Source organism: Ornithodoros turicata, chromosome 3 (genome assembly GCF_037126465.1).
Source record: "Ornithodoros turicata isolate Travis chromosome 3, ASM3712646v1, whole genome shotgun sequence".
NCBI classification, from domain to species: domain Eukaryota; kingdom Metazoa; phylum Arthropoda; class Arachnida; order Ixodida; family Argasidae; genus Ornithodoros; species Ornithodoros turicata.
This window is the reverse complement of record NC_088203.1, coordinates 10,738,488-10,763,248: the sequence shown is the minus strand read 5'-3', so window position 1 is coordinate 10,763,248 and position 24,761 is coordinate 10,738,488. Positions and strand designations below refer to the sequence as shown.

The 24,761-nt window shown below is 47.2% G+C and overlaps 1 protein-coding gene and 2 long non-coding RNA genes across 4 annotated transcripts; all 3 read right to left on the bottom strand.

The window, feature by feature from the left end:
• Positions 1 to 11,678: 11,678 nt before the first annotated feature.
• Positions 11,679 to 12,482, bottom strand: LOC135389895 (uncharacterized). Its single transcript, XR_010421611.1, has 2 exons — positions 12,411 to 12,482; positions 11,679 to 11,932 (listed from the first exon to the last, which is right to left on the bottom strand). It is a non-coding gene; the product is annotated as an uncharacterized LOC135389895 (long non-coding RNA).
• A 1,013-nt stretch (positions 12,483 to 13,495) lies between these two features.
• On the bottom strand, positions 13,496 to 13,996 carry LOC135389894 (uncharacterized). 2 transcript variants are annotated; one of them, XR_010421610.1, is made up of 3 exons: positions 13,915 to 13,996; positions 13,680 to 13,771; positions 13,496 to 13,623 (listed from the first exon to the last, which is right to left on the bottom strand). It is a non-coding gene; the product is annotated as an uncharacterized LOC135389894 (long non-coding RNA). The 2 variants fall into 2 exon arrangements; XR_010421609.1 differs by having other exon boundaries at positions 13,911 to 13,982.
• Positions 13,997 to 14,387: 391 nt separating this feature from the next.
• LOC135387733 (uncharacterized) lies at positions 14,388 to 16,028 on the bottom strand. Its single transcript, XM_064616831.1, has 8 exons — positions 15,837 to 16,028; positions 15,659 to 15,754; positions 15,516 to 15,589; positions 15,258 to 15,405; positions 15,087 to 15,155; positions 14,928 to 15,015; positions 14,709 to 14,860; positions 14,388 to 14,450 (listed from the first exon to the last, which is right to left on the bottom strand). The coding sequence occupies exons 1-8, from the start codon at positions 16,026 to 16,028 to the stop codon at positions 14,388 to 14,390; spliced, it is 882 nt and encodes a 293-aa protein (XP_064472901.1).
• Positions 16,029 to 24,761: the final 8,733 nt, after the last annotated feature.

Sequence of the window (24,761 nt, the reverse complement as noted above, 5' to 3'; positions counted from 1 at the left end):
TTGCGTACGTAAGAGATAGCGTTAGGTTTGCGCACGCGCAATACATAAACAGAGCTTTGCGCATTGCGCAGAACCGCCAATATCCCTTACGTACGCAAAGGCGACATCGTATACGATATATTAAAACTCGATATTGTCTCGTCGAGTTTTGGGGGGTTCCGTGGCATGAACGAATGGACCAAATAACACCCCATTCTTGTCCCTGAACTTCTCCCTTTACAGGGACGAGCTTCGAAAAGGCGAAATCGTCGTCATGATGTAGGTCCCTCTCCGGGTTTCATTCGCTGCCGTATGCTATGTAGAGTACTATTAACGTTGAAAACATGGAAATTAGTTGGACATGGTACAAACGATATTCACATACTACAATAACTGTACTGAAACCAGATGTACGATGGATGCAATGCGGGTGTAAGCGCTGTACTGTCAAAACTTGAGGACCTATAAAATGGCAGCAAATCTCGCTCTCCTGCGGACTCATGCGTGAATCCACCTTATAACCTGGGCCGGCGTCTACTTTTGGTCATAGGGGGGGGGGGGACACTCCGAGATTTGCGCCACCCCCCTCCCCCACCCGTACTACACAACTTCTTTGGCTGTGCGTTCCGTGGGTAATCCCTAAGCACACGGCATCCCGAAACGAAACACGGCACAACGGAATGAATGAAAAGCGTATACCATACAGCATCTATGGTACATTTGACACATTCTATTCTATTGGAGCACGGAGCACGGTGCTGGTCCCCTGCCGACGCTTCGGCTCTACAGCCTGCGAATACTGAAGAACGCCCTCGCGAAACTTGACAACCGACCATTTAGTGTTGAGAAGGTACTCGGGAGCTGGCCGAGGCAGCACCAGCAACCTGCGCTGTGTGCACTCACGACCTACCTCAAGGACATACGTGCCGATATAATCTTTTCATTCCGTGCTACCACACGTCAAGCATCCTGGAACAGCTGGTCGAACCAGTGCGACCTACGTTGCCATTGTTTTCTTTCTATTTCTATTTCTATTTCTATTCTATTCTATTCTATTGAAAGGATAGGCTTGTACAGAATGCGTTAATATATGCCCTGCAAAGAGCACACTTGTGACCGGCTAACAATGCAGCAGAGCTTTACAGACGACTGTCATCGGTTTGTGGGACGCCAAACACCGTGAACTCCCAGCCGTCCGACCGTCATGTTTGCGCCCCCTCGCCGGACGTCTGGTGGGGGGAGGGGGGGCTGTCTCCTTGTAGACGTCGGCCCTGCCTATACCGTTGTCGTACCTCGTATGGCTTCAAAGTGCACCTCCAGAAGCTGTTCTCATTGCTAGTGATTTCCATTTAACAGCGCAATTGAAAAATCCTTTTATTGCACATTATATTTTTTTACACGATGTGTGACGATGAGGAACTTGGTAGCGCACATGTCTGCGCAGATGTAAAAAGTGAATTAAAACAAAACCACACTCTTAAAAATGAACTTCATTGCATAGCGTGCTCCTAGCCAACCATCATCTCGAATGATATCTTTATCTGCCCTGATTTGCTGAAAACGGGAGGCGTACGCCTTTTTTGTGACAATTATGAACAGCATAAGTGTCACAAAAAAGGCGTACGCCTCCCGTTTTCAACAAATCAGGGCTGATAAAGATATCATTGGAGATGATGATTGGCTAGGAGCGTACTATATTTCTAAGAGCGCACTGCTGAAGGAGGATTCTTTTGGCACGTCTGACTCTGAGTGTCATTTTTGACGGCCTTTACACTGATTGAAAAGAAATCATTATCTAATCATTAACATTTTAATGAAATCAGTGTCCGCCTTCTATCTTTTTTGTTTTTGTTTTTAAGAAAGCGATCCCTCTACCTTCTGCGTTACACGTGATCGATAATTTTCCAACGTATACGGGACAGCATGGGTCTTGTAATGTGACGTAGCATGCGCACATTGTTGCTTATCGTCAGTATCGACGAGTCCAGATGTTACGTCGTGCTATTGTGTCTGACGGCGTGCGCTTAGAGTCATATCAGACGGGGCATGTTCAAGCCCTGCCCCTTGGCATGGGATCAAACAGGGACGTCACGTGTACAGAGCATGCACTGCATTCACACGGGGGCAAGAAGTGCTCAATCCACTTACCAATGTGAGCATTCTTATACATCGCAGCTTGAAAAGAAAAAAGGAGGACGGAGAGTGGACCCATACACTGTCTGTGTCCATATCTAAATATTGCAGCACAAAAGACGGGACGGAAGTTTAAAACAGATACGACAAGTACACCTGCAGACTCCCTTGTCATACGTATCTGTTCTAACCTTCCGTCCCGTGATTTGTGCTACAGTATTCAGATATGAACTATTGCCAACTTCCCCATTTTATTCCTGTGTCTGTCTGTGTCTTCTTCTATGTCTGCCTTCTGTCAATGTTTCCTTGACTTCCGAAACCTGCGGTATACAGGTAACCCATATTGCATCACTTGACAGAACAAGTTGCCAGTACCAGTACAAGTTGCCAACACATCAAAACGCGCAACGGTGTGAAAGGCCCACATAACATGTAGCTATCGTATCTTGGAGGTTGTTCATGTTAAGCGGCATTCGTTTGCTCGGTGAGTAGACCGCGGAGACTTAAAAAGAACAGGTACGCTATAATAATGATGAAATGATGTGTTTCAAACAACGCAGGTCATGCGCGGTACCCTAAATCAATACATAAGCCATTCGCAAAAGAAACCAGCAGAATTTCACTTGTAGTACAAGGTATCATCGCAGCGTGTATCGACAAGGGGCACGATATCAGACCACAGTGGATGCTGAGTCACGCGGACGTTCGCAGCTATAGGGAGTAGCCGATCCACTATGGCACCGGACGCTCACCAGCGCGCGCCCACTGTTGCGACTCCGGGTGTGGTAGCAGGCCGAAGGAGACTCAGCGAGGGAAGATAGAGACGTAGCAGTTTATTCACATGATGTCAGAGTAGGAATGAGAGAGATGGGCTGTAGTGCCCAATGCTATATAAAGTCTTTGGCGCGCAAGGTCGACGTAGTTCTCACGCACCGCACAGCTCGGTTCCTTTCATCTTCAACTGGCGGCAAACAATTGATCTTTGACGGCGAAGGTACTGGTGGATCTCAAGTGGATCTCTGGTTTCGCCGCAGCGTGTTTTCGCGTATGCAGCTGATCTGGTGTCGTCCGGTATGGCGCCAGTCGCCAAGTCATAACAGCACCCCCCCGCTGGGTAGATCATCAAAAGGGGGAGCAATCCCTGAAGTTGCTCTGCTGAATTGATGAGTCAGGATTTCAGGAGCACATTTCCTTCGAAGATGACCATGCTTCAAGAAGTCGAGCTGTGAAGCTGAAGATCTGAAGCTCTCTTGCGCGAAAAAGCTCTGCCGTGCTGCGCCTGGTCTTCAGTAATACCCTCGCTGGTGTTGATGAGACCTCTGCCAGTCAAATGGCCCTGTCTTCTAATCTGTGGCTCAACGTGATAACAAAGGAAGCACAGTGACAGAACAAACAACCCCGAGACACAACCCCGGCACAGACAAGTGCTGGCTCTCCCATATAGTGTGCCAGACTTCCATTCTATAGGGCAATTCTTGTTTTTCGCCCGAACTATCCCGAAATCAGTAATTAGCCCCTTTTGTATGGGTTCTAGCCAAATCTTCAAGTGAGGTATTTCATCTTCGTGGTTGCTTGAGCCAGACCCTTATACAACAAAACAAACGTAGCTAAAAAATCAAGCAGTTGATTACAGTACTGCTATTTACAAGTATAGAAGTATCTGAAGAGCTCATTTATGCAACTAGAAACAACGGCTGAGCCCATCAGCATTCCCATTTTCGCTTCCCTTTTTATACCTGATTTCAAAGTTATAGGGCTGTAATGCTAGGCTCCAACGGAGCAGACGTCCGTTTTTTGATGACATGTTTTGCAGCCAAGTTAATGGGCAGTGGTCAGTTTCAATTACGAATCTTGATCCCGAAAGGTAACACGACAGCTTCTGCACTGCCCAAATCAAACATGCACATTCTTTTTCGGACGCGCAATAAGCCTCTTCCCGGCCAGTAAGTTTTCGACTTATGTACAAGATCGGCCGTTCTCGTCCTCCTTCGTCTAGTTGACAAAGAACTGCTCCGATTCCCCGGTCACTGGCGTCGCACTGGACAATGAATATACGATTATAGTCAGGTGCTTTTAGCACGGGCTTATGAGTAAGCGCATCTTTGAGTGTTCTGAAGGCTTTTTCTTTCGAGTCATCCCAATTGACTACACTCGGTTCTGTCTTTCGGAGTGCATCGGTGAGAGGACTGGCTATGTTCGAGTAGTTCTTAATGTAGTGGTGATAATATCCAGCGAGACCCAGAAACGCTCTTAACTCCGTTTTTGTGGTGGGTAGTGGATAATCTGCTACTGCAGCAATCTTTACATCAGCCGGGCGGCGATACCCTTGCCCAACTATGTGCCCCAGGTAGCCCACTTCAGCCTTCCCTATTTGGCATTTTTCGGCTCGCACTGTCAGCCCTGCTTCACGAAGCCTTTTTAGAACGACCCGCAAATGACGAATGTGATCTTCCCAACTGTCTGAGAAAATGGCGATGTCGTCCAAGTATGGGAGTGCGAATTCTCCCAGTCCGTTTAGGACGCGATCCATGAGACTCGAAAAACAAAACGGGGCGTTCTTGAGCCCAAAACTGAGCATTCGTGGGCGAAATGTCCCCACTGGGGAAACGAAAGCGGCGAACCGACTAGCGCGCTCCGATAGAGGCACCTGCCAGTAGCCTCGAACTAGATCCAAAGTTGAAATAAACTTTGCTTTACTTATACTCTCCACCCTTTCTTCGATGTTCGGTATAGGATACATCTGATCGCGAGTAATAGCGTTCAGCTTCCTATAATCTATGCAGGGTCTAGGGTCCTTCCCTGGCACTTCTACCAGTATTAGTGGCGAAGTATAGTCACTCTCTCCAGGTTCGATTATCCCCAGATCTAACATGCGTTTGATTTCCGCCCCCATGATTTGTCTTTGTCGGGGGGATACCCTGTATGGTTTGGAACGGATCGGCTCGTCACTAATGAGCTCGATGTCATGCTCCACCAATGTAGTTTTACCCGGTGTGCTCGAGAAAACATCCCGAAATTCCTCAAGCGCCTCCTTCACATCAGACAACTGATGTTGGGGTAACGAGTTAAAATCTCCCATCTTGGTGAGCAGTTCGTCAATTGTGAATTCTGGGTTATCCCCCACCGTAGGTATATCCTGGGACATCTCTTCCGGTACGTTTAGGGTTAGGTTCACGATAGCCTCTCGTTCCCTGTAAGGTTTCATGAGATTGCAATGATATATCGTAACCTCTTTGCGCCTGCCTTCCATTTTGACGGCATAGTTTGTTTCCGAAAACTTATGTAGAACTCGCGCGGGACCCTCCCAGCGCACCTCTAGCTTGTTCTGCTTGGAAGACTTTAAGAGCATGACTCTATCACCTGCTTTAAATGTCCTTGTTTTTGCCGTTTTGTCGTAGTAGGATTTACCTTTCTCTTGGGCGGCCTTCATGTTACTTTCCACTATTTCCCTAGCGTTATGTAGACGGTTAAGGAGATCCAGGACGTATTGCACTACAGTCGGATCCTCTTCTTGCCCTTCCCAAGATTCTTTTAACATGCGCAAGGGTGTACGCAACGTACGCCCATACACTAGTTCGGCGGGACTAAAACCTGTAGTCTCGTGGGCAACCGAACGAAGAGCAAACATCGCGGCTGGGAGACAAGACTCCCAATTGGTCTTGTGTTCAAAGCACAAAGCTCTTAGTATCCGCTTTAGGACTGAGTGCATTCTTTCCACACTGTTTGACTGAGGATGGTGGATAGAGCTGTGAATTATTTTCATTCCACACTTTTCTAGAAAAGTAGTTGTAAGATTGCTTGTGAACACGCTGCCGTTGTCACTCTGTATTTCCGAGGGAAAACCCACCCTGGCAAAGATCGAAAGTAGTGCGTCAACTACTTGAGCTGAACTGAGTTCCTTGAGTGGCACCGCTTCTGGGAATTTTGTTGCCGGACACAGCGCTGTTAACACATAACGATGTCCTTGCTGTGTCGCGGGTAACGGCCCAACAATATCTATCACCAGCCTTCGAAAGGGCTCAGTGATGATTGGTACTAGACACATCGGTGCTTTGAGTTTGTCATTCGGCTTCCCTACACGCTGGCAAGTGTCGCAAGACATCACCCAATTTTTGACGTCTTTCCAGCAACCCGGCCAGTAGTACTCGGTCGTCAAGCGAGCTTTCGTTTTTCGAACCCCGAGGTGTCCTGACCACGAGCTACCGTGTGACAAATGCAAAAGGTCCTCTCTGTACCTTTTTGGAACAACAAGCTGCGTATGCACGCTACCCTTCTTGTCCCTGTACTGCCGATACAACAAACCCCACTTTTCATAGAACGTGACATTATCCTTGGAGATGCCCTCTCTAATACTGTCGCAGAGATTTATCAGTGACGGATCCTTTCTCTGCTCCGCTATGAGTGTTGCGCGATCAACTTTTGCTAAAGTTTGGAAGCTGCTCGACACCGGCGTTAAAATCGCACAACCCTCGTCCGGATCATCAGCACTTCCTGTGCCTGACCACGATGCGGTATCATCATCAGCACGGTTACTTTCTTCTCTTTCGCTCTGATCACTTGTACCCTTTTGATCTTCTAATCCGCCTGACGCCACAGAATCGCTATCTGGCTCAGCGGTATTTTCCTTACGGTCAAGCCTCACCTGTACAGCAAGTTCGCGCGCCTTCGAGCGTGTCAGCGCCTGTACCGTTTCTACTGAAAAAGATTGCCCCCTTTCACGCAGAAGCTGATCCGACTTATTCGAAAACAGATATGGATAGTGTAACGGAAGATTCGCGGAAACCGCTGCTTCTGTAATGAGTATGCCGAAAGGTCCTTCTATTGACACTTTGGCCACTGGAAGACAAACACTGTTTTCTTCTACGACTTGCCTAATCCAGGCACAGTCGCCTGTGAGGTCTCCAGGCCTAACGTACGAGGGGTGAACTACGTCCATCGTCGCTGCCGAGTCACGGAGTACCCTACACTCTTTTCCATTCACTTTTAGGTTTGTCATGTATGGCTCCAAGAGCTTCCGGTTATCTTCACTTTCACTAACGTAGGAAAACACCACCTTCTTGTCGCATTGTGCCGCAATGTGACCTGGCTTATTACAATTGTAGCAAACCGTTGGCTTTTTAGCCTCGAATGCCCTAGCGTTCGCCCTGCTTGGCACGTCCGCACTTTCCTTTTTCGGGGTCGTCACCCCATCTGCCAACCCTTCTTTGCTTGATGCCCTTCGTGGCTCTTCTTTACCTCGTTCTGCTTTCTTTACAAATTCTGCCCGGGTGTCCCTGCTAGTTTTTGGCCTACCGACTTGGTCTTCTCTTAGACCTCTCCGTGTTGAGTACTCTTCTGCTAACTCTGCCGCCTTTTGAATATCAGGTTTCTCTAACCTGTCCTGAATCCAAAATTTGGCCTGTTCGGGAATGCATCGGTAAAACTGTTCTACCGCGAAGCATTCAATGACTTTCCCGCGATCCTCGTAAGCTCCGGCGCTTTTAAGCCACTCAACTAAGTTAGCTTTCAGCTGGTACGCAAACTCAGGATGCGACTCGTTTGCTTTTTTCGATGCGCTACGGAATCTTTGTCTGAAAGCTTCCGTAGACAAGCGATACTTCTTTAAGAGTGCAGACTTGGCCTTGTCATAATCTTCTGCGTCCTCCTTGTTCAGCCTGGCAATTACATCAGCTGCCTCACAAGGGAGAAGTGTCAACAACTTTTGTGACCAAGATTCTTTCGAAAATCCGACCTTCTCACATGTCCTTTCAAAATTCACGAGAAAGAGACCTATGTCCTCTCCTATCTTAAAAGGCTGCATAAGATCCTTCATTTTGAAAGTTTCAGTCCCCCTCTCATTAGGCGGGACGGAAGCACGATTGGAACGTTCAACCTCTAGTCGTTTTATCTCTAACTCTAGCCTTTTGACTTCCAATTCATGTGCTTTCTGTTTTTCCTCACGTTCAATCAACTGTCTCTCTTCCCGTTCCTTCTTCTCTGCATCACGCTTTTCCACAATCAGTTCCCAGCATTCTAGTAGCTCACTATCTTCCGTGTCTGTTTCACGAATGAGCTCTATGATATGTGGCTTTCTTTTCGCCTTCCCTACGCTGATCCCTAATTCCTCACACAGAGCAAAAAGATCTGGCACGCGCAACTTACTTAGATCCATGACGCTCATTTAGTGCCGGCTATACTCCAAACTGTACTGTTTTTCCTGAGGTTGACACTTATACGCCTCAAAGAAATCAACAGGTCTCCAACTATCGCTACAGTTTCACTAAGCACTGTGAAGCTTATAGTCTGGCAAACCAATGGAGAAAACCGAACACTCACCCGCACCAGAAGTCATGACCCGACGAAGTTCATCCCGACGCTGCCAACCAGTTGTTGCGACTCCGGGTGTGGTAGCAGGCCGAAGGAGACTCAGCGAGGGAAGATAGAGACGTAGCAGTTTATTCACATGATGTCAGAGTAGGAATGAGAGAGATGGGCTGTAGTGCCCAATGCTATATAAAGTCTTTGGCGCGCAAGGTCGACGTAGTTCTCACGCACCGCACAGCTCGGTTCCTTTCATCTTCAACTGGCGGCAAACAATTGATCTTTGACGGCGAAGGTACTGGTGGATCTCAAGTGGATCTCTGGTTTCGCCGCAGCGTGTTTTCGCGTATGCAGCTGATCTGGTGTCGTCCGGTATGGCGCCAGTCGCCAAGTCATAACACCACACAGAAAACCTATTTCACCGGCTCCGATGCGAAACGTATTTTTTTCCCCACTTTATTAACGTATAATATAATATACATTGTTACAATCGGGACAGCGGGGCAAGCCCGCGAAGCTGTCCTCCATATAAGAAAACATCAATTCATGATCATATCCTATAGGCCTTCTGCGCATCTGATTGATAAAAAGTGATTGGTTAACGGTGAGGGAATCGACCATCGACCACCGCCCAGAACACCGAAGTCGTTACTTGACCGCTAATGCGGCTAAACGTTCCCCTCGGGCACGCGTCTCTGAACCGTGTCCGGATTAGAGCCCTGCCCGGGCCGACAAAATACGCTAGCACCGCGGGCCGGGCCGGGCCCGGGCCGACAAATATGTTCCCGAGAGTCAGGCCCGGCCGGGCCACGCAGCTAATTCCACACAATGGAGATGCATTATAGTTCATATCATTATGCGCTTGCGTCATTCCTGTGCATATTTTGCAAAGACAAGCAAAGGATATTGCATTTTGCATATGATTCGACCCTCTAGAACATTCTCCAAGCCAATTTACATTGCTCCTCATTCCTCACATATTTCACAATCACTTTGGCAAAGCTTGGTGAGAGGGGTATGGACTGGGAGAAGCAGTTTGTCGACAGCATGCTCTACCTCCGCAAAATCTTGACAGTGTAACGATAACGCCCATGCCCGCGTGCGTTCTGGAATTAATTTGGTCTCGTGCAGATACGGGGTTAAACCGCCATCACTTGTATATTTGTCTTCTCTCTTTATAAATTTACTTATAAATTTGTTTGATAATCGCCAGAAACGCGTACGTCGCGGCTGGAAATACTAGGCCGGGATCTACTCGCCGGGTCACCGGGCCGAGCCGGGCCGAGCCGGGCCGGGCCGGGCCGCATAAAAATATGAAGGTCCGGGCCCGGGTCGGGCCGGGCCATTTTTCGATGCGCCCGGGCTGGGTCGAGCCCGGAAAAGTCGGCCCGTGCAGGGCTCTAGTCCGGATAGCTCCCCCACCAGACTGCCCTCAGTGTGGAGTGCCAGACGACACTGAGGACGTACTGCTCAGCTGCGAGTGATTCAGCATACATTGGATGCGGGTAGTACGTCAACGACCGTCTTGACATCAAGGAAGGCACATATTGACTGGTCAGACCAAGAGATGTCGTGCACGTTAAAGGACGCGGCCAGAAACTCATAAAAGCTAAGAGGTACGTGACTTGTTCAGTCCGCGAAGCCTACAGAAAACTTAGGAACAAGTATCCAGACATAAGGCTTAGCTTGAACGAATTTTACTCCATTCGTCCCAAGTGGGTTACTATAAGGTTTATTCACGTGACGTCATCCGCAGGAGACCGCCACTGTCGCTTGAGGAGAACGCACTGTCGCTGGCAGATGTGCTGCATCGGCCGTCATACTGTCCCATCCAAGCCGCTACCGATATCGCACCCACCGTATATTTGGTGTTTCAAAGTTATTGTGCAGTGTGATTTGTAGCATATCCAAGGAATTCCCTGATTTCGACGTTAATAGTCATCAACAAAGCGTATGGCACCGTACGAATGCGGGAACATAACATCGAGGGACCTACAGTATGGCGGCGAGGTGACGTCAGTGAATGAACTCTATTAGCCCATGCAGAGAGGAATGCATATATGCACGTATACTGTACAAACTTCGAGCTTTACCACGACAGCTGCCATAAAAGCGCCATAACCGCGTTTTTAACTTGATTTCTCTGAATCGCGTCCGCCCTCGGCGACCGTAACGCCGACCAGCTGCGGGAGAGCACCGCTTAGGGGTAGCGCGCAGCGCGCATGCACACTGCCACTTTAAAAAATCGTAGCGTCACCGACAATCAAATACGAATTTCATTTTTTTTTCTGTGCCTTAGGAAAGGGTTTTTGCGCAACATATAAAAAAGTCGCGGCAACTTTTTGATGGCCATTTTTTGCAAGCGCCGGCCAAAATACAGCTAAATCGCGATACCTCCTGTGGGATTACTACAATCTGCTTCTAGCAGATTAGCTCTAGAACAATGGAAATGGTATCAAGAGATAAGACGTGCAATGTCGAAACGAGTGCTGTAGGTTTCATTATTCTCCGATAAGCGGCGTCAGGAAGGCGCCGAAAAACGGCGTTTTTCGCGTTTTCTTGCGACTTTGCCATTTTTTTATGAAAAAAGTTGCAGTTGCAAACAGGTAGGAAAGAGAAAGTGAGTTTTCCATGTAGTAGTGAGCAGGTGAAAAAAATGGTGGCTCTTAGAAACGCATAGTTCTCAATTGAGAAGCCCGCAAAGTAGCCCGAAACGACTGGGTCACATTTCGACCAGTTTTTCTCCCCCTCTCCCTCGAAAATGGCTGAAGGTTGGGGCTTAAATATAGGCGAATTTTTCATAATTTCCCGTCCCCTGAAGAATATATTTTTTCAAAAAAATGGAGATGATCAGGTTCCTAGCTTGGTCGAAATTCGCTGAAATTAGCCTCCTACAAGCGTAGATGACGATGTTGGCGATTTCAGACGTCGTCGCTTGAATGCTGTCTTGCGTTCCACCTACCTCAGTGAATATGTACAATGCCTGATGAAATATCTGCAGGACACTGCGAAACTACGGAAATAAATGCTGGTAATAACTTATGCTTGCCAACACAGGTGGCATCGATGGCGGTGAGCCAGGGTGTTCCCTGTGCAGGCGAGCGAGCCCATTATGCACAATGCCTACCGAGAGCTACAATTCAGTACAGCCAGGAAGACCCCAACCGTATCTATTACACTTGGTCTATACGCCCTTATATGCATGGAATCTGTCATTCAACGCTACAAGTATTACATTAAAAAAATATCACAACCCTTGTCCCACGAGAAGCGTAACGTTTTATTACGAAGAGAGAGAGAAACAAAACAAAAACAAAGAAAACAAATGCCATTATTACTGTCTTATGACGAAACGAGTTCCCCGAAATTTCAGAAGCGCCTTCAAGACGAACAGATGCCAGGAAATGTTTTTGCATCAAAGTACGTTCTTCTTGTGGTAAACTTCCTTGGGTCCGCGGCTACTGATAAGTGTCGCCCGTCTTCTACAGCCGACGATGCATGAACCGAGGCCCACGATGCACTGCATGGTAACACCATATGACGTCATGTCAACATGCACTGAACGACGTTCTGAGCGGACAAGCTACACAGATGTGCTCAGAAATGAAAATTGGCTTTGGGGAAAAAAAATCTTTGGGGACATTGTGCCGAACGCGTCTAAATGCAATAGCTTTAATGCACCATCGTTGGCGGTAATTTTTTGGTCACGTGATCCCATAAAGCTATGGACGGACCTACACAGTGGATGGCACTATAAAGCTACCGCTTCTAAAAGAGCACGGTCTGAACAACAGCCTCGTGGGAACACCGAATCGAAGTTCTTGAAAGTTATGGCACAGATCTGGTAAAAGATTGTTGGAATGAGAAGACCAAATAATGTCCAGGGGTGTGCACATGGAACTTGAGTCAGGCATTAGAAGTATGTACAAGCGCGTTGATTTTGAGAGATACGAGTATGTTCGAACAGAAGTCTAACAGAACTACACCTGTCTACTTACCCAGAAGACCAGGACGGCCAGCATGATAGACGTGGCGTTTCGATACTGGATGTTCTCCGTCGCCAACTTACTCAGTAATGGCGATACACCGGCACTTAAAAAAAAGAAAAAGAGGATTTTAATTTTAATATCGACGCTGTAACTTCAGAGAGACGGTATATTACCCAATGGCGATGCCCGCGAACAAGAACCCGACTACGCTGCCGAATGTCCACATGTTGTCGGGAAAGCCACGTTCTCTGTTGTCCCGAAAAGACAGGAAGCAGTCATGAAAATGACCATCAGATGGTGGCGCCATAGTTACTGAACTGAATTGAACTCAACTGAACCATTATGCTAGAATGATCAGGCGTTTGTCATTTTGAGGACAACGTAACAGAGCTTGGTCCAGCACATGTTTCAGAGTACGAACCCATAACCACGACTTACTTAATGCATAACCTGTTCTGTGAATCTCGATCATTAATGCGGTCATGGATCCATACATTCATGGCGAAAGTTCCTACTGGGTTCTTGTCGAACCTACACACAACCTTGTCGAGTTGGAATGGCGGAATAAGTGTGTCATCGTGGCAAGCGGAGTTGCTATTCTCTTGGCCTGGGCGCCTGGGTGACGCAATGGGTCGGGTCGAGAACCCACAGTAGTACACTGAGCAAATTCCCCAAAATCGCCACGTAACGTGGGACACGAACTCACGACCCCGAGATTAAAAAGTCACTCGCGTGCTCTATAGCCTACTGAGCTATAGTAGCGAACTGAATTTGCCTGGGATTCGGGTGAGAAATCCCACAACTCGGGCCAACCAAAATCATCCAGCCATTGGACACTTGCGGATCATCATGTTAACGTCACGGTGCATTTGCGGTTTGTGGGTCAATGTTTCTTTTGGTATTGCTGGTATATTTTTGGTGCAAGTGAGACCAAAGGTTCGCATCATTTTTCACGGTACCATACTGTTCATAACTTCTGACGCTTTTTGCAAGAAACGCTTGCCATAGTTGTGGGCCTCATGTTAGTGAACATTGGTTAACTATAACATAAGGAAGGGGCGTGAAGAAACGGACAATCAATTATAATCAATTATTCTCTATACTCTGAGTGCAATGGCAGACTCACATAGCTCTTTTGATGGCACGACTAAAGCTGCAGACGACGACCGCCGATGCACCGGCGCCGCAGAGGGCCTGTGCAATGTACACTAGCCACAGCCTTCTGCAAAGGGAACATTTACTTGTATACACTGTCCAAACGACAAGGTCCAAACTCACGGTTCAAACGGCAGGAAGGGCGCAGGACCCACGAAAACGAAGGAGAGAACCAGGAGGACAAAGCCCAATAATATCGTAACATGCTCCTTTTCCTGAGAGTAACGACAGATCAAGGAACACCGTTAATGATATACTACGTCTTGGACAAAGCAAGTGAAGTGCTGAACTCATAGTGCAAATGATTCTACGTAGTGTCACCTTACACTGGGAGAGTTCGTCTTTTGTATTTACCCACTTGTAAGACGAGACGTAACCCCAGAAGAGTGCACCAAGCACGTAGAAGACGTACAGCACTGCAAAGACAGCTCCCACTTCAGTCACGCTCAACCGGAACTTAAAGACAAACAGACAGAAGATGGATCAAAGTTGAGTACAGATGCGGGACGCGTTTGTTCAAGCGCGGTATATGGAACACAAAGAAACGGCAGGCTGACAAACACAGCGAACGGCAGGTATGGCGTTTCTCGTCCATACTTACTATCCGTTGCGTTACCATCCTCGCATGTCAAGTGCAAAGGACACGTACAGAGTGTCAGACCTCTGATATATACACGTATTCTAAACCGGTTGCAATTCAGTGCGATTTGTACGAATATGCAACACTGATCGCATGCGATTAAAAGCCAGCTGCAGTTGGGGCGGCGTACACTAAAAGTTGAGTTGAGAAGAAGAAAAGTTACAACCCAAAAATACAACGCAATGGGAACACTACGGGCTTTCTACGAGGCTTGCAGAAAGAAGGTCGAAAGAATAGAAAGGGTCCAGACCAGCCTGTGCACAACGATTATAGGACAAAAACAGGGGGACACGGAACATGAGGCTATCTGTCGTGCTGTTCTTGTGTTCCGTCTCTCTCGATTTTTGTCCCTTAGCCGAGGCTTACAGAGTTCTCTCAATATCAGTATGCATGCCCTAGCAGTAGCTATATGGGTATCACGAAGTACCACACGCAATATACATATCCTTCCCACCTTCCTTTCAATAAGTAGGAACATAGGCTCGGTAAGAGCACTTAACCATAGTCCTCACCTCTTCGTATTCGAGACGATATTCCAAAGTGCCATCGTGAAATCCTATCGCTGACGTCGCTAGCAGGACATTGAGGAAGTCCACTACCATGGGAGGGCTCCCGATCAAACGAAAGTAGTTCTGGTCTGGATTATTCCTCGTCACTTCGACGTCTGCGGTTCATTGAAGCTAGCATAAAGAGTCCAATCCAGATAAAAAAACACACAGTACGTTACAAACCTTTTCCTGGTGAGCAGAATATGAGGAACGGGAGTCCGGCTAGGAGGAGACCTCCGCTTACAAAGAAGGAGATATAGTAGTTCCACGACTGAAACGAGCATTATGGCTTTCGCTAATAGCGGTTTACGGGTGGCATGAGGCACGTCTGCAGATACCTACGTTCGAGACTGCAACACCGGCGAGGGCTCCACTTATGGTACCAGCTCCGTAGAAACACTCAAGTGTGGACTGTGAGAATGTACAGTTCAAATCAAATTCACGTGGCGCGGACTTCCGAATGCTTCAGTAACGTAGCTTTCAGAACATAATAAAAATAAAAGGAAAACTTACAATGATGATGCCGCAGCTTCGCTGACATCTATAGGTGGCCATCGAGTAGAGTGTGACAGTGAAGAAGGCATAAAAGAAACCGTACAGAGATCCCATCAAAGTTGAGGTGCCTACGAAGGCACTGCCTTCAGGAATCCATGAAAGGCACCTGGAAGAAGACAGCAGAGGAGGTACGCCACATTTCGCGTAAAGAAGACCGACTAGGTCTTTGGCGAGCAAAGCGTAAGACAAGGAGTGCAGCTTTTATGGAAGACTAACCCTGTGATAGCCAGCGAAATTGATACGCCAATTAAGGACACAACCATAAGCCAATGAGGTTTCAGATATTTCATCTGGAATGAGATTAGGTTGTCGCTTTTGTCCAATGTAATTGGGGGACGTCAAAGTAACTGAATACTCACAACAGCCACGACAAGGATGGTACCCAGGAATATCGTGACTTTAGAACTGCCGAAAATCACAGCGATCTGCCATTTCTCCAGTCGTTTCTCAGCAGTCTGCGGTACAAAATGAAGAAGACGTGTGCTATGTATCTGGTGCCCCTTCCAGGTTCTTTGACTTACTGGACTCGAAGCTTACCAGAGAGGACGTAAAAGGGCCAGTAAATGCGAGGCAGAAGGACACAATAAAATACAGAAGGAGCAAAGGCGACAGTTTCAGGGTCCTCCTCCATCGCGACAACTTGACGTCCTTCGCGGAGTCTTCGTCCTTGTGTAGGTGAATCTTGAGTGTATCTAGTTTTTCTTTGAGTATGGTCTCTTCTACAGACATCTTCCTGTCGACATCTTCATGGTCGAAGACTGCGGTCACTTCTTGGGTTTCTCGTCGGTGCTCCTTCGAGAGTTTTGCCATGCTTGTATACGCCCAGGACTTCGCTTAGCCGGAAATCACAAGACAGGATCGGCTGCGAGCAACGTGTAGTTTTTCATATATTATTCATATATTGTTTTTCATCAGTATACGAAGGAAATGAGTGATAAGGGAAAGTGCAGAAGCAACCGACCCGCGGCCTTTAATCCAGCAGAGAGAGAACAATCACGTGCACGCGTTACACGCGCTAGCGTCCAAAACCCCTGCTCCCTCATCGCCCTCCATTTACAAAACGCACTCCCCGGCTGCACCTTCCTGCACGTCGTCAGCGAATATGCACCGCGAAGCTGCCTGTAGGGCGTTGTGTCTCTGTATTTTTTTTATCGGATGAAGCACCACAAGGATAAGTTCATCCAGAGATGCACTTCTATAAAAAGTATTGTTCAGTTATTCCTTACTTTGAGCCATCGTAGCATTACATTTATCACGACAATCTGAGTTTCCTCTCAGCCTGTACTTAATTGGAAGGGATAGGGTGCTCATCCACCCAGCTTACAGGCCAGATAATTCCTCTGGTGGGAGATTATGCTGTCTCTAGAGATCAGGAGGAGTATGTATTATCATGAAGTATAGGGGAAGTATACTTGTGGAGGTATTTATCTATCACGAACAGGGGAACCCGAAACCGAACACGCCGGGAATTTATAGGCAACAATAAGGACCTGTTCCCTATATAGAAGTGGACTATAATTTATTGGTTGTTATTAGTTATTACTATTAATCATTGACCATCATTTGTTATCATTATATATCAACGACAAACAGAGCAACTAGCCCTTACTTTGGGAGGCGCAGTTCAGCACACCAGTCAACAATATAGAATCGTATCTCGAGATCCACTGCTTCCCCCCATTCCAAATACTCCCGTTACATCCTCTTATATTTTCCTGCCTTGTTCACACTTTATGTTAGACTAGTACTAGGAAAACAGGGAAAACGCATGGACGAAAAATTTACAAAATTCATTACGTAATCCACAGATTAGATAAATGCCACTTACCGGTCCGCAGATCCATCTAAAACAACGAAGTCCATACAGCAAACTTGCAGCTCACCACAGGTCAGTGTTGCATGTATATCTCGGGGAGCGTCTTCAGAATGGTTCACTCGGGGAGGGTAAATTGAATATAAGTAAGACTCGGGAAAATCCACCCAAAAGATTGCGTTTCTGCCACCGGATGCTTTCTTTCTGATTTCTTGCCCGCCCAAAACAATGAGGCGGCGACCATTCGTTAATTCGAGTCCTTCACGACATTCAGCTCCGCGGTCAGCGTTACAAGGTAAGGGACATTTAAGCCGTCACGACCACATAGAGTTACCCACAGAGACTTTGTGATCTTGGTGTGTACGATATGCTCAGAGTATTCACATTATTTAGAGTTCGTATTATCCAGATTATTCATTATCCAGAATATTCATTATCCAGAATATTCATTATCCAGAATATTCATTATCCAGAATATTCATTATCCAGAATATTCATTATCCAGAGTATTCACAGTCAGAGTAGTCACAGTCAGAGTAGTCACAGTCAGAGTAGTCACAGTCAGAGTAGTCACAGTCAGAGTAGTCACAGTCAGAGTAGTCACAGTCAGAGTAGTCACAGTCAGAGTAGTCACAGTCAGAGTATTCACAGCCAGAGTATTCACAGCCAGAGTAGTCACAGTCAGAGTAGTCACAGTCAGAGTAGTCACAGTCAGTAGTCACAGTCAGAGTATTCACAGTCAGAGTATTCACAGTCAGAGTATTCACAGTCAGAGTATTCACAGTCAGTGTATAGTCACATTCAGTGTATAGTCACATTCAGAGTAGTCACATTATTCAGATTCGCATTATTCAGAGCATTCGCATTAATTTTATAGGTGGAGCAGTTGCTAGGTATGACCTCCTACGCAGGCCTTGAATTGAATGGTGGGTTGAATTGGGTTCCTTGAACAGATTTGAAGTATATTACTTAACCTCGTCGTGGTGGGTCCTGCAAGTCCTGATGTTCAAGGTCAATATCTCAATGTATGATGATGTTTGTATCTGGACAGTTGGAAAATCAGGACCTGCAATTCGGCGTCGTCTGCAAAGTTCACTGGGCAGAATCATGCAGTTCTTCACCAAAGTCAGAGGGATATGTCGGGGACAAATCCTGCAGCTCTCGCCTTCACAAGGAAGCAGATGCACCGATATCAGCTGTTTGTTGCTGGCTCGCCGACCAAGCAGGTGAAACATCACAGATTTTTGAGTGGCGTCCTCGACTGCAACTTGTACTGGAAAAAAACACATCGATCACCTTGACAAGAAGGTTCAGCGGTGGACCTCCGTCCTTTGTCATCTAGCGCCAAGTGAGGTATGGATGAGCACTCACTCCTGGCTGTTCACAAGGCTCTTGTTCGTGGTTCACTTAGCCGTCCTGTTCTTCACGGCATTTCTGAGACGCAAGTTCAGCGGCTTCGATGCTCCCTTGTACGCGGCCTGAGGATCTGTCTTGGCGTCCCCAGAGCTGCAGAAACCCGGATGGTCATCGTCGAAGCTCATGACATACCTATTGAAGTCCTCAGGACGAGGGAGACTGTACGTCACTATCTACGCCGTATCGCTCATCACCGCCGTCATCCATTGGTAGCAAAACTTTATCAGCGCAAGCAGAGCAACATCTACAAAATCATTGCGGAAGCAAAGCTTAAATTTCCCTCGTTTGTAGTAAAGCCAACAGTGTCTTCGCCTCCCCCGTGGTCTCTGCCACTGCCTTGGATCTCCCCCGGCATTCCGGAACACAACGTTAAAAAAAAAAAAGAAAAGAAAAAAGCCACCGTTAGTCCTTCGCCAGATGTCATTGGACATGATGTTAAGCGTCTACGCTGAGCACGCTGCCGTCTAGACCGACGGGTCCTCTACACCTGTAAGTTCATCGGTCGCCTTCGTTATTCCATCGGTCCAGGTGTCTCACGGGTATAGCCTGGCACATTGCACTTCCTTTACGTCCGCAGAGCTTTACGGCATCTTGTCGTTCCTGCGGTATGCTCTGCATGAAGCTCCGCGAATGTGGGTTGTATACACGGACTCCAGGGCAGCCCTGCAGTGCATAGAGAGCATGGGTGCACGAGGTATACATTGGCTCCAATTGTCACGGACATCCTCAGCGACGCTCAGCGTCTCTGCGACGTAGGTCACTCCATCACTTTTCAGTGGATCCCCGGTCACTGTGGACTAAGCGCGAATGAAGAGGCTGACAGAGTGGCTGCTGTTGCCAATGATAGGCGGTGATACCGAATATGTTGACCCGTGGTGACAGGAGGGCATTCTTGTCGGCAATGATCCTACCAATGGCGTCTCAACAATATCGCCGGGAAATTACAGACAGGTCCTTGTTGCACGCCGTCGATCCAACTTTGTCGTATTCCCTCCCAGGCTGTTTGCCCCGCTGTCTCACCTCCCTTCTGCATCGACTTCGCCTCAGTGTACGTGGCCTTAACCCCGCAGTTCAGACACAGACTAGGTTATGCATCAAGCAGCTCGTGTTCCAACTGCGGCATAGTGGCAAGCATTCAACACGTCCTCATCGACTGCCCTCTATACAGTTCGGATAGAGCAATGCTCCAGTCCCAACTGACCTGTATCAACAACAAGCCGCTCAGCCTTGCAGCAATCTTGGGTCCTTGTTCTAACCCTGTGCAGCACCGTCAATGCCTGCACTCATTCCATGTGTTCCTGACGTCTTCTAACCTGCTTGAACTCCTATTGACCTCAGAGCTGTTGCCACGAATGCGGAGATGTGATGTTCACAGCATTTCATCTCCGGTGGCCGACCGGATGAACTGCTATCCCCATCAGTTACGACGCACCTGCGTGTGTGATACCTCCCTTGCGTGTGTCATGTGTGTGTGTGCGTGCGAGTGTGTATTCCTCATCTTTTTCATCGTCATCCCACTGGTATACTAACCCACATGCACTGAGGTATGGTACCGCAACTGTTGCGGTGAATCACCTCACCCCATCGTCATTCATGTAGTTGTTGTTGCACAGACTCTTTCGTCATCCTGTACTTTCGCTTGAGAAAACTTTCCTGCTTTCAGCCTGTATAAGCGGACATGCAGATAAAAAAAAAAAACATTTAATCAGACGCCAACCTATTTGCTATTGTCTTCGCTCGTACTCGTTGTTCGCCTGGCACCAGCGATTCGCAGGCACGCAAACAGCTTCCTGTGTCCCACAGAAAAAAAAAAGAAAAAGAAGAAAAAAGCTAAGATGAGAAAGAGTAGCAACGCAGCATTTGTCTATGAATCATTTCCCTCCTATAACATAGTAAAATTGACTTTGTGCTGTGGGTACCAAACGAGGAAATATTTTCTTTCTTTAATTCCGCGTAAAATGATTTGAAGTCGTGAAATAAACAGAAAGAATCTTCGAGCGTAAAATAATGCTAAATAAAGTAAAACAAGGTGAGTAACATCGTGCTTTTTCTTTTTTTCATGAGACACAACAGTGATTTACTGTTCTCTTTTGGGGTGACTTTTATAATGCCATATTTTCTTCCGCTTACTGTATAGGTCCCGCACCAACCAGAAGTGAGATTTAAAACTTGATTATTTCCATGTTATCTCTTTGTGACGGCACGATCATCTAATCGTTGATGTGATGTGGGTAATATATAGATATAAAATTTTTCCTGTTTCCCTCGTTTGTTGTTCTTTTTGGTTGCATCCGCATAGTTTCAAGCTTTTCGACTCTGTATGCACTTCAAATATCGTACTCTAAGTTGTCAGAAACTGTACTAAACAATCTTCGAGTGTCAATTGCTCATATTTCCTTGAAATTGCGCTCTTAGAAATTAATTTCTCCGCATAGCCAACCATTATCTCGGACGATATCGTTATCTGCCTTGACTTGTATAAAACGGGAGGCGTACGCTTTTTTTTTTTTTTTTTTGTTGTTGTTGTGTGGCAATTATGAACAGCTACGTGCCCCAAAAAAGGCGTACGCCCCCCGTTTTCAACAAATCAGGGCAGATAACGATATGATTCGAGATTATGGTTGGATAGCAGCGTGCTATGCGGTGAAGTTCATTTTAAGAGGGGATACCACCTCCGACGGCCCCATGTATTTTCTATGGGACAAACTTTGCAGTCTCTTTCGGTAAATAATGAACCGAATTTCACGAGACTGGTCTTGTTGGATAGCGTTCGAAAATGCGCTTTGTCGCTTCAGAAAAAAATTATTGGTTTTCTCAGGGCGTTTCTCTAAACACGTTACTGAAGTACAAAAAATTACCAAAATTGGATACTCAAGCTTTGGCACGCTCTTCTAAAAAAACTAAGAGACTTATGCAAACATTTTCCTGGAGCGGCAAAGCAAAAATCTTCTTTGAACATTTTAACACAAGGATCATCCGCATCCGATTATCTGTTATCCCGATATATGATAAAACATGAAGGCAGGTAACGCGCTGCTTGATTGATGTATTTTGCGCCAGAGCCATTTGCGCTTCCCTGTGGCGCCACATCGCGGGCTAACGGGGTAAACCGCACAATTCTTCGACCACCCTGACGAAACATGTCTACTTTGCGGGAGCAAGAAGGAAGACCTAGAGCACGGGATGTTGAAATGCCGTGCCACCCAAGCAACCCGTCTAGAGGGGTTAGACATTCAAACGGCGCTCGGTCTAACACCCCTCAAAATAGTGAAAACCCCAGCGATATGGCAGAGAGATGCAAGCGTCACCTAACAAATTGGGAAAAGCAAACGAGAACCGCTCTGCACACGCTAGAAACTAACACGGTAGCCATAGCCAACACCAAAGCCAGTCCGGTCAGCGATCCAAGACCAGGACCGGCCAGAACCCAATCAACCAGCACCAGCCAACAGACCAGGAGAACCTGCGAACAAACAAAGCCAAGCAAAGCAAAACCCCAGCGGAAGTGACCAGGAAGCAGCACACGGGAAAACACCTATCGGCAGCCAAGGTATTTGTGTTTTAGTGATTTTTTCCTTTCATTCTATTTCATTCCTTTCGTTTCTTTTACTTTTCGCCGGTGGCACCTCAAAGTGCCTGCCCTGTCTCGAAAGGGATTAGGCGGACCTGAACCTAAGAATCCCTCCGCCACACAGCATCGTAAATCCAACACCCTATCCTAGATTCCCTTTCCTGACAGGTTCCCTTCCCACTGTTGAAGTCCTTGAAACAGCTCTTTTTGGGAAATTAGGTAAGGGATCAACAAAAGCGTCTGCTGTTTCGGATAGTTGGTGCACGACCTACTTAATAAGAGAACGACCAGTTCACTTGACCCCCCTTCCAGCGCCGGCTTTTTTGTTTCACATGTTTGCCGCAGGAGCATTGGTGGCGCTGCCGACATTCCCTACTTCAATGGGGGTTGTAGTGCTTATGCGGTAGCTTTCTACGGACTTCTTCGCATCCGCGTCAGATATTTGTGCCTTCTTTTTTTTTTTTTGCCAAACATATCGTAATCTTTACGCACCAAACGGCCACGAAGACCTCAGTTCTCATGAGCATAGTTTATTCCGTAGTGCCTTTTTGCAAGGCAAGATGCTTCCTCGCGTGAAAAGCGAAAAAGTGTGCTGTCATCCATCTGAGATATTTCTCCAAAACCTTGCAATTCAGCTGCGGTCACTTTTACTTTGCCCCTTAAGATATTACTAACATTTCTTCCTTTTCTTTTTGAGCATGTAGAAGAGATTTCCTACAACAATTCACTTTGGAGATACCGAGTGTGTACATACAGACGCACTTGTTCAGTGCGTGATGGCACCAACTTTAAATTAATCTTAAATATAAATAACGGCATACAGGAGCGTATCGCCACAGGAAGAGCAGCAGGAACTGCTCTTAACCTATGGCCCTTTTTTACCAACAGTGGTTAACTTTGGACTAAGATCCAGCGTTGCGTGATCTGATGAATATTCCAGTGACAGTAACTTCCTTTAGTGTAGCATAGTTCAGCGTTAAATTCAAGTTAAGACACCGTTGTTCTCGGTTCAAATGCTAATTGGTGATGGTGAAACCGGGACTTAGTCTATCACTGAAGAACTGGAACCGAAGCGGATATCGGTTTGGTTACGGTTCAGTGTCAGAACTCTGAAAGCGGTTACAGGTAGGAGGCTCGCCGTTTTAATGCTTGTGGTTACCGGTAACCAAGCAGTTGAACCGGTACTTTTTCGGTTTTCTGTAGGATGTATCTGCTGGCTGCGTGGATGTCGCAGAAGCACGTTCAACGCCACTAATCAGAGTTGTAAAGAAATATATATCGCATCCCAAGCTGATCGTGTTCACGCGTGAGCATATTCTTATGTGTGAGTATGGAAGCAGCGCAAGCGTAGAAGACGACGACTCGAGAAGACGAGCGCGTGATAGAACCAAGCGCAATGCAAGCCACGCCATCCTGTCGACTGCGCCAGATGTGAGGCTACGGCTGGGGGAACAACAGGCGTCGAAGGAAACGGCTCTTTATTCTACGACTTACATTCGCCAAGATGGCGTGGCTTGCATTGCGCTTGGTTCTATCACGCGCTCGTCTTCTCGAGTCGTCGTCTTCTACGCTTGCGCTGCTTCCATACTCACACATAAGAATATGCTCACGCGTGAACACGATCAGCTTGGGATGCGATATATATGAACCGGTAACCGAAATCACATAATTCGGTTCAGGTTGCGGCTTTGGTTAGTTGCGAATGGTGGATTGCAGATGTGGATATGGAAGAAATTTGGGTTCCAAGTCGTCTTCGGTTTCGCCCCGGTTTCAGTCCCTGCGCGCACTTCCACGTGCCAGAGCATGATTGTCTCCACTGCTGGATCGCCAATGAGTTGATTGGTTTTTTACAGCGATATGGGGATGGGGGTGGTGAAAGGTTTCACTGTTATCTGCCTCACAGATGTGGGCAACGTCACGACTAAAGCCCTGGAGGAAAACGCGTCCTGGGGCAACTTCAAGGGAATTGTGCGGAGATATGTCTAAAAGTGTCTGATGAAAACCCACGAAAAAATCCACACTGCACATACAGCTCCGGGACTCGAACCCGGGTACCTCCCAAGTTCTCCCAGGTATGGGGGAACTTGCTTTTCAAGGACGGCGTGGTATCAAATGAAGTACCTTGTACTGTGTACCAATATGTCATCGCACAAGAAAACAAAATAAACGGCGTCCATGTAAAGTATACCCAGACAAAACGAGCACAGGAGTCGATGTTGTACACTACAAATCAATATGGACGTCGAAAAGATGTACACGAGTCAATACGAACACCGTCTCGTCACATGTCCCAATGCGGAGTCCCCCTGTTTTAGGGAATGTGGGCAGCGCGCCAAGCGGGCGTTTCACCTGTGAGAGGAGGAAATTGCGAGGAGGTTCCGCGGACAGCCGCTCCATAGGGATTTGGGAAAGTGACCTGGTCGCTCTCTTATTATGTAGGTCGTGAGTTGGTGTATGTGTCGCAATCGCCCAATCTGTTTCCTGCCTTGGGTTTTTCCGACCTGATCGGTATGACAATGCACGTTTTCCGGCAGGTAGGCCTGCAACTCCGGTGGCGCAGCGGTAACGCGTGCGCTTGGAGACTGGGAGGTCCGCGGTTCGAATCCGCGGGCCGGCTGTGCCGTCTGGGGTTTTTCCTGGGTTTCCCTCAGATGTGTAATAG

Coding starts and splice junctions, on each gene's coding strand:
- LOC135387733 (XM_064616831.1), bottom strand. CDS start 16,028: ATGTCTGTAGAAGAGACCATACTCAAAGAAAAACTAGATACACTCAAG. Junction 15,406..15,515: donor ATTTCGCTGGCTATCACAGG/GTTAGTCTTCCA, acceptor GTCTTCTTCCAG/GTGCCTTTCATGGATTCCTG. Junction 14,861..14,927: donor ATTCTGCTCACCAGGAAAAG/GTTTGTAACGTA, acceptor AATGAACCGCAG/ACGTCGAAGTGACGAGGAAT.